At 49.6% G+C, this 12,133-nt stretch overlaps 1 protein-coding gene across 11 annotated transcripts in view; it reads right to left on the bottom strand.

The window, feature by feature from the left end:
* The window catches only part of ATP2B2 (ATPase plasma membrane Ca2+ transporting 2), a 372,053-nt gene that overhangs the window by 46,277 nt on the left and 313,643 nt on the right, over positions 1–12,133 (bottom strand). For 9 of the 11 annotated variants that reach the window (XM_072785140.1, XM_072785138.1, XM_072785142.1 and 6 more), the window contains 3 exons: positions 7,199–7,240; positions 6,199–6,357; positions 3,304–3,518 (listed from right to left, as the gene is read on the bottom strand). In XM_072785140.1, coding sequence (XP_072641241.1) covers positions 3,304–3,518; positions 6,199–6,357; positions 7,199–7,240 — 416 coding nt within the window. The remainder of the gene's footprint in view (positions 1–3,303; positions 3,519–6,198; positions 6,358–7,198; positions 7,241–12,133) is intronic. The other 2 variants (XM_072785146.1, XM_072785148.1) reach the window with 1 other exon arrangement.

Below are 12,133 nucleotides of genomic sequence, written 5' to 3'. Positions count from 1 at the left end.
TTCTTTCTTTCTCTTTCCCTTTCTCTTTCTCTTTCTTTTTCTCTTTCTCTTTCTTCCTTTCCTTTCCTTTCCTTTCCTTTCCTTTCCTTTCCTTTCCTTTCCTTTCCTTTCCTTTCCTTTCCTTCCCTTTTTAAAAAGATTTTATTTATTTATTCATGAGAGACACAGAGAAAGAGGCAGAGACATAGGCAGAGGGAGAAGCAGGCTCTCTGCAGGGAGCCTGATGTGGGGCTTGATCCCAGGACCCTGGGATCACACCCTCAGCCAAAGGCAGATGCTCAACCTACTAAGCCACCCTGGTGCCTGGTTTTCAATGTCGTTTTGGTCCCACCAAAAAGAAATAAATTTAGGATAGATATATGTGTTTATAGACATAGGACAGTATCTGGAAAAACGTCAAAACATTAGTGTCATTATTTCTGGGTAGTAGAATTACAGGAGATTTTTATTGACTTCTTTTAAAACAATCTATAGATTCTAAAAAAATCTATAGATTCTATTTTTTCTGATTTGAATACATATTATACCTCATATAATACAAATCACAAATTTCTTTTCAATATAGATATACAAAAAAGAAAACAAATCAGCCATAATGCCATCACCCAGAATGGGGACAGCTTACATACTAACATCTTTTTTTAAATCTATAACAAAAATGAAATCCTACCAAACATATGATTATGAATTTTCTTGTATTTGCCTTCCTCTCTGTCTTTCCAGCTCCACTCCTAGCTTCTTTGAGGTTCTCAAGCAAGTCATGCAAATGATGTAATTCTCAAGGAACTGCCACTCTTAATACAGGCCCTGCTGACACAGTGACCCTATCTGGCAAGGAGGGACATGAAAAGTTGCTAGTGGCTGAATTAGGCATAGTTCTAGTCTGTTCCTAGGAATCTGATTTCCTTTATTCTTGCTCCTCATTATAACAATTCTTTATAAAAAGGGCAAAAAAAGAGTGAAATTAAAATAATTTGAATAGCAGTTCATATTACTAAGAAATGAGTAGTGGTAGAATTATATGCTATTGCAGATCTCTCTTATTATAACCTGTGATAACAGGAACACTTAATGTATGTTGAACAGATGAGCAATAGCAATCTGCAACACACTTTGTGGTTTGCAAAATTCTTCCAAGCTTATTTTCTTGTCTTATGTGACAAGAGGCCTGTGAAATCTTTGAGGATTGTGGTCATCCACTTTGGCAATTGAAAAAGCCATGGTCAGGTGATTTGACCAGGATCACACACCTAATGAAGGGTAAAGCTGAGACCAAAGCCCAGCTCTGTTTAATTTCACAGCCTAGATCATTCCACTGGGTCTCTGCCCATCTGTACTCTCAGAAGAGTGTTCATCTGTTAGGCTTAAGAATATAAGGGTGGTTACTGAGCACTGGTAAAGTGGCTGGTCTGACATGAAATGTATGTGTAAAATATGTGCCAGATTCTGAAGACTTGTTATGAAAAAAGAAATGTAAAATATCTCACTAGTGATTTTTATATTGATTACATGTTGCTAATAATTTGGACATAATAGGTAAATTATATTATTAAAATTAATGTCATCTGTTTCTTTTTACTTTCTTTTTAACATGACTACTAGGAAATTTAAAATAACACATATGGCTCACATTGTGTCTCTGAGTATCATCTCTGTTTTGATGGTGGCTCCCGGGGTAGGTACGCTAGGCTCAGAAAGGGAAGAGTTTGCCTCTCCCGGGTTGGGGTGCTGTACTAAGTTTATCAAGTGACTGTATAAGTAACACTACCTAAGACAGCTGAAGGCACGAGGTGCCAGAGATGCAAACTGCAGAAGGTGGAAAGGCCTAAAAAGATCTCTACATGATCCCCCCAGCTACTTCTGTGTGACTTTCAAGACACCATGAGCTCAGCTGGGTGGCCGTGGGGGTCCCAACTCATGGCTGTGTGAGAATCTCCATCTCTGGGCTCTAGGGCCCCCAAGCTGCATTGTGTTGTGACCTGCTTGGGCTTTGGTTTGTGGGATGGAGTTTCTTCAAGAACCCTAAAACAAGCAGATGATAAGGGCCATATCCTTTACCCAGAGCTGCCACTTTCTGGCACTTGCCTAGAGATCTCTTTTCTGTATGAAATTACATCGGTGAGCCCAGTCCAAATTCCAGTTTGGAAACTGATGCTTGCCGTGCCCTCGGGCAGCTCTGCCAACGTCTCGGAGCCAACGACTTGTCTAGAAACATGCCCAGGCCTCCGTCCTTGCAGGGACATACTGGTATCAGGGGCTCTGGGGACCAGGAGCACAGAGCCCTGCCCTCTAAGGTGGGAAAACCATGGGGCCAAGGGAAGAGAATGAGGCCATGATGTGAGCCAAGCCTGAAGCACCTATTGAGATGCTCAGCCCAGTGTTCCGGCTCTATGGATGGCCCAGGAACTGGAGGCTCTGCCCTCTGGGGAGCACTAGGAATACCACCCCCTCATAGACCCAAGCGTCCACAGTCAGATTTCATGGGCTACCACCCTTCATTAAATTGCTTTTATTTTATTTATTTACTTATTTACTTATTATTTACTTATTTACTTATTTACTTATTTACTTATTTATTTATTTATTTATTTATTTATTTATTTATTTATTTATTCTTTTGAGGATTTTATTTATTTATTCATGAGAGACAGAGAGAGAGAGAGAGGCAAAGACAGAGGCAGAGAGAGAAGCTCCCCTGTGGGGAGCCTGATGTGGGGACTTAATCCCAAGACTTCAGATCACGACCTGAGCCAAAGGCAGATGCTCAACCACTGAGCCACCCAGGCGTCCCTAAGCTTATTTCTTCTTAACTTTAGGGAGCAACCTCTGAGATTAGTTGTTGAAGCACCATGGCTTCCACAGGGCTTTGACCACAGGCTTCTTTCTACTCACATTTGGTGGGTGGGATGGGGATGGGTTTGCACCTGCATAGTGATATCTGCTTTATATGTTTTTGTTTTTGTTTTTTTTTAAGTGGAATTGATGATCAATGTTTAAAAATCAAGAGTTTATATTAAGTCCAGGTTTCTGGCTTCTCTGGAAGAAATGTGAAGAATTGGCAACAGAGGGCTGGGGGGAATGATGATTGTCCCTGCAGCCGAGAGGTGGCTCTCTGGGTTGCCGCAGGCCCCGGACTCCTTGGCTTTGGATTTCTGCATATGTTTCCTCTCCCAGCTTCCAACATGCCCCTTCCTTCTTCTTAGCTATTCTCCCGGTCCCAGCACTTAACCCACAGGCCACCCCACAGAGCCCCTGCTGGGGGGAGCCAGTCCCAGCTGCACCCTCTGGTCCTCTCCTCCTCACCTTCACTGAGTAGGCCAGTGAGATGGTGACAGCCAGAGGGAGCCCCTCGGGCACGGCGACCACCAGCACCGTCACGCCGATGATGAAGAACTTGACGAAGTACTGCACATAGACGGGTGTGCACTCGGGTAGCCACGGCTTCTTGTTGACCACGAAGGTGTCCACAGTGAAGTAGAGCACCAGGATGATGACTGTGATGGCCGACATCACCAGACCTGTAACAGGGGTGGGGGGAGACCTGCTCAGGGGCTTTCCAGGGGGGCGGGGGCCCTGGGAAGTGAGATGCAGACAAAACACTTGGCCAGGTGGACCCTAGCTCACACCTCTGCTTGCTCTGTGGCCTGGGGAAGTCCTTGATCTTCACAGAGCTTCAGTCTCCTCGTCTGTGCCATGGGGATGCACGTTTATCTTACGCGGTTTTGTAAGGACTGGTTGCGATGTGTGCATAGTGCCTAGCACAGTGCCTGAGACACCTTGGAGATACTCACGAAATGTGTGCTGAGACCATGTGAACTGCTTACATAGTTCTCCCACACGATAATGTTGGTACCATTTAGTAACTCCTAACTCGGGAATGATGGACACAGCACTAGAGAGGACAGAGTCCCTGCCCTGGGGAAGCTGAGACTCCAGAGGAGGAAGCAGACAAGAAACAGCAAGCACACAGACAAGATCACTTAGACAGGGATGATGCTGTGGAGAAAAACTTCAGGACGACGTGACAGAAAGTGACGCGGGCTGAAGATAAGAAAACCAAGGAAATATCCATCGACGGACAGATGGATGAGGAAAATGTGGTATATACATGCAATGGATAGGACTCAGCCTTAAAAAAGAAGGAAATCCTGCCATTTGCAACGACAGGGATGGACCTGGGGACATTATGCTAAAGGAGATGAGACAGACACAGAAGGACTCACGCGGGGAAGATAAAAGATAAATAGTCAAACTCAAGAAGCAGTGAGTAGAAGGGTGGTTGCCAGGGGCTGTAGGGAGGGGGTTGGGGAGAGGAAGGGGGTGGGGGAGGGTTGTTTTCGAGTGGGTATAGAGTTTCAGTTATGCAAGCTAAATAAGTTCTAGAGCTTTGCTCTACACCACCAATGTGCTTACAGTGGACAATGCAGTATTGTGCACTTCAAAATTGCTTAAGAGGATAGAACTTCTGTTGAGTGTCCTTACCCCCAAAAACAGAAAACAGAAAAGCCCATGAAAGAAAATAGGAATTTTTGGAGTTGGTGGATACGTTTAGTACCTTCCTTGTGGTGAGGGCATCATGGGTATGTGCAAATATCCAAAGTCATCAAGATGTACACTAAATGAGTGCAATCTTTTGTACATGAATTATATTTCAATAAAGTTTAAAAAATAAAAAAAAATCAACATGGGCTGACTACTTTAGCTAGGGTGTCCAGGGGAGACTTCCTGGAGGAGATGATACTTGAGGAGATGGGGAATGACGAGAAGGATAAACCAGATTGTGACCTGCTGGAAGAGCGTTCCAGACAGAGGAAAGAAGAGGGGGCCCTTTTTTTTTGGATGAGGAAGCTGGGGCCAGTGAGAAGGGACTTATCCAAGGCCACAGGGCAGAGGAGCACTGCAGTGTTAGCAGATGCAGGGGGCTACCTGCTTGGATCCCCCGGGATCCCCTTGCCAGCCCCATGTGCTGCAGGTGCTGAGCAGGTATTGCTGAGGCTGTGCACACTTGCAGCCTCTGCCAGAGGAAGTTCACGTTTGAGAGATCACAGTCTCCTCATTAGGAAGTGCCTGGGATGGCACCCTGCCCCAATCTGATGGCCAATATTCAATGGTTGAGGTGGGGGGTCCAATAGCCCAGCCCCCTTGCGGTGAGGCCAGACAGACCCTGTAGAGGTAGGTAGAGGCTGAGATTTCTCCAGAAGGTAGCTGGCTTTTCCCCCTGGCCCTCTTGAGCCTCTTAGTCTTTATAGATATCACCTGAGAGCACCTGCGCCCCTAAAAATCCTGTGCCCACCCATCTCAGGCTCTGCTTCAGGGAATTAAGCCCAAGAGAGAAAGCAGAGATGGGAAGCGAACCTAGAAGTGTTTAAGTCTGAACTCCATTCTTGGCAAGGCTGAGGAGGAGGAAAGAGATGAGCAAGGGCTGTGCCGGCCACGGGTTGTTCTTGGCACCGGGTTCCCTGCCCCCCAGCGCCTGCCTGCCCTGCTGTGGTTCTGTGGATGGAGGAAATCCCTGGGCCCGCAGGTCCCCCACCCCCACTCCAGCTGTGGAGCTTCAGAGCCGGCTCTATCCCCATCTGACAGTCGCAGGGGCGGGAAGCCAAGCTCCCAGCAGCCGGGAGCTATCACCAGGCCCCGAGTTTAAATATAGACAGCCAAGCCTGTAATTTGCCTTCCTTTTCCACGCTGTGGTGCCTATAATTAGAGCAGGGAGACAGCCAGGTGGGGAGGCCTTGGTGTTTGCTTTGTCCTTATGCAGGAGGAGAGGCCAAGGCCATGTCAGACGGGCAGGGCACGCCCTGCAGCTGGGCTCGGCTTCCTGGGCCAGAGGGGCCACCACCAGCCATCACCTGGAGCTCCCGGCTCAGTTGGGAATCTGGGCTTGTGCTGAGGCTCAGACAGCAGAGGCTTCTCACTGGGCTCCCGGCGCTGCCCTCAACCTCCTCAATTTTTCCTCAGCACTGCAGCTGGGGTGGTCAGTCTAGAGCCCTCACCCATCCCTGCCTTCCCCTGCTCCAACCTACCATTCGAGTGTTTATTGTGTATTGGCCCGGGGTGTTGCTGTGGTAGGAAAGGGTGGGTCTCAGTGCCCATCTCATGCCTCACTTTGCAGAGCCAGCTTGGGGCAGGGCCCTGCCTGGGGCCCCACTGTGTACCCCACATCCCCCCTTGCACCACTCAGTGTGGCTGCGTGCTTACCCGCCTTGCCGATCTGCACAGCCAGCTTGGTGAGTTTGCCCTGTAGCACAGATTTCTCCTTCTTGTGCATGTTGGCCTTTTTTTTGTCATCGGCGTCGCCACCCTCTGCACTCTTGAGGGGCTGCATCTCCATGGCGGCCGCCCCGTCCTGCTGTTTGGCTGCAGGGGCAGAGCACACACAGGCACGCGCGCACACACACACACACACACACACACACAGACATGCACACCCAGGTCAGCCTGCAGGGTGGGGATACTGGCACCCACCCTGCCTGCCCAAGGGAGTGTGGTGAGGCATTCACTCCCTTGCCTAGACCCCTGCATGGCTGGCACAGAGATCCTGTGACATGGAGTCTGCCTCTCCCAGCTGGAGACCCTGAACCCGGGGCCAGTGGCTGCCTTGGATCTGGAATCCAAGTGTGAACAGGGAGTGACAGAATTCCACCTTGGATTTGCAGTAGGAGTAGGCTGGGGTTCCCTCTGGGCCTGAACAAGCCCACAGATCCTTCCCCAAATGGCCCCTCAGCTTTTCCCACTTTAGACAAAACAGATAAGCTTGGACTTCCTCAGTTGGTTCTGGAGTATGTTGTTGGGATATTAAGTGGTTGCCAGACAGGAGGGACCAAAAAGGGGCTTAAAAGATAAAAGAGAGTCTTCCTATCCATGGGTGCCAAGCCCCTCTTCCTTCAGTGCAGGCCTGACTGCTGGGTCTGGGGCCTTACACTCTAACCCCTAAGGATCTCAAAGAACCAGCTTCAAGTCTTCAGCTAGATAGGCAGCATAGATCACAGGCAGGGGAAGAGCTGGCTCACAGGTGAACCCTGTCCTCACGGGTGACGTCTCCATTTGGTCTGGCACCACGTGAATCACAGCTACCCTTCCACCCCCTCCCCATGTCAGGCACCTGTAGGTGCAAACCTGTCTGCCTTTAGCCTGGCTCTCAGAGCCAGTGGGGAGGGGCCACTGGGACCATAGAAGCCGGTTAAGACGAAAGGGTTACCTTTGCTCTGGCTGGCGTCCACATTGCCATCCTGCATTTTACCTACACGACAAAGAATTTTAACAGACAACAGAGAACAGACAATACATGCTGATCATCACAAAGACATAACAGGGCCATGGACATTCATGTCACGGATGGAGGAAGGGCCGAGCTGACTCTGTCCTTTCACATGGGGACACTGGGGAGGCCTCGAGACAAGAGCAAACCTGGCCACCACATGGGCTGCAGGGTCTGTCCTGATTCTCTGGGGGCTTGGAGAGAAGTCTCAGTGGGAATTACTTCAGCTCTGAGAATCTTACAGATTAAATGACAGCCTTTGAGGGTCAAAGGGACCACAGCTGGCTGGCAGGAAGGAGAGGGGTTCTCAGGTCTCCAGTGATTAATTTGGTCTATGCCTTTGGTGGGCTGAGAGAAGGCAAAGGAAAAGAGAGAGATAGAGGCAGAGACAGAGAAAGGGAGAGAAAGGGAGAGGGAGAGAGAGAGACAAAGGGAGAGAGAGAAGGTCTAGAAGGAGTGGGCTTTGGTCAATGTGTTCCTTAGTTCCTGGCTCTAGGAGGGATGTATATAGAATTTTACCATCTCCTTTTCCATCTGGAGGAGCACGAAGCCACAGCATGGACAATCCCCTGCCCAGCTCCACTGAGAGTGACCCATCCCAAGGTGGGCAAGGGCTCCCTAGTGGTGGGCTCTGAGGTACCCCAAGTGTGTCCAGAGGGCTTGGAGGGAGTGTTCTGGCTCTCAAGGGGAAGCTGCTGAACCCCCCTCCATTTGGGTCTATGCTCTTTATTCTGAGGTTGACCAGCTCAGGCCCTAGCACATAAGGAGGTCAGGCTGGTGGGCTCCCCTGGATGTCCCCTCCTGCTCTGCCCTGCATGCTAGTGCTGGGGAAAGGGCTGAGTCTGGGGCTTCTCACTCCTTAATCAGGGCTGCCTGGGAGGCCCCCTCCCCACTCTTGGCCAGAGGCTTGTGGGCTGGGTTTGGAGCATGGGAGGAACTGATGGTCACTAGCTGGCAGCTGAGATACTTGCCTTTACCTGCTGGCACTGCAGAGAGAGGGGTTCCTCCTGTCTCTTGGGCCTGTCCACTGAGCTCACTCAGAGCTCTGCCCATAGGCCTTGCCACCTTGGGAGGAGTCTGAGGTCAGCCACCCTTGGCCATTTGCTGTGAAGATGATTCTCACAGCCCACATTCTATGAGAACCCACCATGTGCCAGGACGCATGTAGAACCTCCATGATTTCATCTAGTCCGCAGCACATCCCTACCAGAGCACTCCTGTATTGCAGCCACTTACAGAGGAGAAACTGAGGCTCAGAGAGGCAGACAGCCTGCCTGGGTCCTAGGGGGTAAATGGAGAGCTGACCCCAAAGTGTGTCTATGTTTTCATCCCAGCTGGGGAGAAGAGCTATCTTTCAGCCCCTCTGAGCCCAGAGGAGACACATCAAGGCAGCCCTGGTGGGACTGGGCTCCCAAAACCCCCCTTTTGACACCAACTAGCTGTGCAGCTTTACCTCTCCCAGTCTCAGTTTCCACCTCTGTACAATGGGGATGCAACATTCAGCTTCCACAGCACCCGACAGTTGTCTTAGTAATAACCACTTGCCTATTTATCATTTTGTAGTTTGTGAGTGTCATGTCTTGTCAATCTTTCCTGAACACTGCCAGTAGGATGGGAGGGATTCTCATCACTCTCTTTTTACAGATGAGGAAACTGAGGCCAAGGGAGGTTCAGAGACAGCCCTGATTTCTGCAGCATCCTGATGATAACCCTGTGGCTGCCTTACTGGTTCCATAATACTGTCATCACCATTGCCATACCATGTTGTTGTAAGTGACTCAGAGGGGAGAAGTGGCTTTCCTGGATCCCAGCCCCGTGCTATCTCTCCAAGGGAAGTGCAGGGCTGTTCCCACTGCCTCTCACAGCAATGGGTCAGTGATCCACCCTGGGGGTTGAAAGAGAAGGGCCCCTGTTGCTCTATTGTAAAGTTCCTTTTGCTGGATTAAAAACAAAACAGAAAAAGCCTTTTTAGAACAAATAGGAATGAACTACAATTACTTTTATTTTTTAAAATAATTTTACTAACTAGGCTAAAGGGCACAGCAGGATACTTGGTTTTAGAAGACATAAAGGAGCCTTATTTGCATTGCATATTATCAGATGCAATAGCCCATGTGTGCGCCCATTAACCAAGCTAGCAATTTCCTCTTTTATTTCCATAGTGATCACGTGGCCAGAAAAATAATCACCAATGCATATGTTTAAGGGAGGGAGCTGTGTTCTGGGGGTGCAGATGGCCTGGTTTCTCAGAAGCAAGGGACTTATTTGGGGCTTTCCTCAGCCAAAGTGCTTGCTTGGCCCCAGAACTATGGTGGGACAGCCAGCTCTGGCTCTGATCTGGCCCAGGAGGGTGGGCTGTTTCAGGGGCCCTGGGATGGGGAGCTAGGGTGGAGACTTGGAGGCCCCTCTGCATCAGATGCCAGATGCAGCTTTGACAAATGGGTCTGTGCTCTTCATGCAGGGCAATGGGCATGGGTGTAAAAACATGTGTGTGGAGGAATCATGGTGAGGAGACCCGATAAACAAGCTTTGGGGAGACAGAGCACTAATTAGGTAAACCTGGAGATGCTACTTCTCTTGCCTGTGCCTCCATTTCTTCCCCCATGTCATGTGACAATTTCAACCAAGGCGATGTGTCTGAAAAGCACCACAAAGTGCCCTGTTAATGTCTGGAGTTCAGAGTTATGTATTTACTAATTGTGATGAAATAGTGATATATTAATAAACATAAAAGAAATAATAAAATAATACTGCCGATCATAACGGCTCCAAGATAAATGAAACGCACCCACTTTTAGTTGGGAGGGGGCTCGGGTTGGGTGGGCAGTCGGCCAGCTGAGTGTGTTTTCTATATCTAAATCATCCTAATGTGGTTCAGAGGAAGGAGCTGAAGGAACGGTTAGTTCTCCCGTTGACCAAGTCTCAGCCTGGCACCTCTTAACCTTTAGTGCATTCCGGCCTGGAGCCTGGAGAACTTAGTAGAATGCAGATTCTTGTTCAGTGAGTCTGGGGTGAAGCCTGAGGTTCTGCATTTCTAACAGGCTCCTAAGAGATGTCTAGGCTTCCGGTCCTCTGATTACAGTTTGAGTAGCAATGGCTTAGAGCACTGTTTCCCAAAGTATATCTCAGAGACATACCAATCCCACAAGATTCAGGAAAGGTCCTGCAGCCAAATCAGCCTGGGAAGCCCTTCACGGCTAATTTTCCACTATATGCCAGCACATTCAAGGTTCTAAGTCCCGCAATGAGGAAGAGACTAATTCTGTCCCACGGTTCTGAAACATCTTTGACCACAGGATCCTTTTCTTGGGGGTAGGACCTCTTAATATCCCTGTGAAGTTTACAAGACCCACTCCTTCGGGACATCCTGGATCAGGAAGAGAAGCATGCACTTTAGAGCCAGCAGGCCTGGGTTCAAATCGCAGCTCTGCTAATTTTTTAGTTCTGTGACCTTGGGCTAGTGTCTTGATCTCCCTGAGTCTCAGTCTCCCTATCTTTAAAGTGGGGACAATAAACTGTGTATGATTGGGTTGTCATGAGGATCAAATGAGGCCATGAGCATGAAATGTTCGCAAAGTGCCTGGTGAAGAGTAGGTGGTCAAGTTCCCTATCTTTCCTGCAGTTTTTCTCAGGATACTAGGGGTTTTCTGCTACAGTTTGGAAGTGAAGCTGCCTTTTTTGGGACCGACCAGCCTGGATGCAGTCTATATGTTCCCGAGCCCGGTAGGCTCATTGCTCTAGGGGAAGCAGAAGGCCAGCTCCTGTTCCCTTCTCCCCCTGCCTGGGTTTGCCTATATTGGTTCTCCCTGTCATCCCTCACTTCCCCTCCCTGATGCATGACACCTCCCACACCCCAAGCTGTTCGCCTTTCTCCTCCTGTGCCTGAAATAGACCCACACTCAAATTAGCAAGGCACAGCTCACAGAAGTGTCTTGCTTGGACTCTGACGTCTACTAGGTGCTTCCATCATTAGACACTTTGAATGCAAGTGGCTCAGCCAGAGGTGTGGAGCAGGGGATGAGACTTTGAGGTAGGACAAGATCTCCACCTCTTCCAGGAGTGATGAGGAGTAAATGACATAATAGATGAGAAACCCACAGCCCCGTGCCTCCTATGCAGCGATGCTGCAAGAAAGGCTCCCCTCCCCCCTTCGATTCCCTGGGGCAACAGTTTTATGATCAAGCCCTACAGCTCTCAGCCTGGGTGACTATCATGCTACTTCATTTGGGGACAGGGGATCTATCTGAGTACACAGAAGCCTTGTCACTCTGAAGGCGGGAGGGCAGAGAAATAAGAAACCCTCTAAAGGCTCGGAGGCAAGTGAATGGAATTCCTTCTTTTCTGTGGGTAAGGAGGTTAAAATGCAGACCCCAGCTACTGTGGCAGCCCCCCACTGCCACCCTAACCCTCAAGGGGCCCCATAAGAATGCAGAGACTCAGGAAAAATGCTCTAGCACAGGCAACAGCAGGAAACACCAGGCCACCTCCGAGGGACAGAACCAGGCCCGAGCCCAAGCGAGCCCCCTGCCCATTCACTCCATGAAAGAGAAAAGGAAGACATGTTTGTCAGTGGCTCAGCCATGCTATGGGGTGGGGCCGAAGAGCTGAACCCCGGCCTGGGTCCCCCTGCCTTGAGGAAAATCTTCCAGTCAAGGACTGGAGCCTTCACCAGAGACCCAGATGCCAGCTTCAGCCCAGGTCCTGACCCCCGGCCTTCTTCCCCAAGCTAGGGCCAGGAATGTGCTTAGGAGAGGGCCACGCCGGGTGGGATGCTGCTTCTTGGGAGCCAAATCTGAAACCCAGGTGATGTCCCTCTTCTGGGCTCCATTGGGGGTTACGGGCCCAGCAGGACCAGTGCCATTTTGGCAGCCCGCA

Source organism: Canis lupus, chromosome 19, assembly GCF_048164855.1.
Source record: "Canis lupus baileyi chromosome 19, mCanLup2.hap1, whole genome shotgun sequence".
Classification (NCBI taxonomy): Eukaryota; Metazoa; Chordata; class Mammalia; order Carnivora; family Canidae; genus Canis; species Canis lupus.
This window is presented reverse-complemented; position numbering and strand designations above follow the sequence as displayed.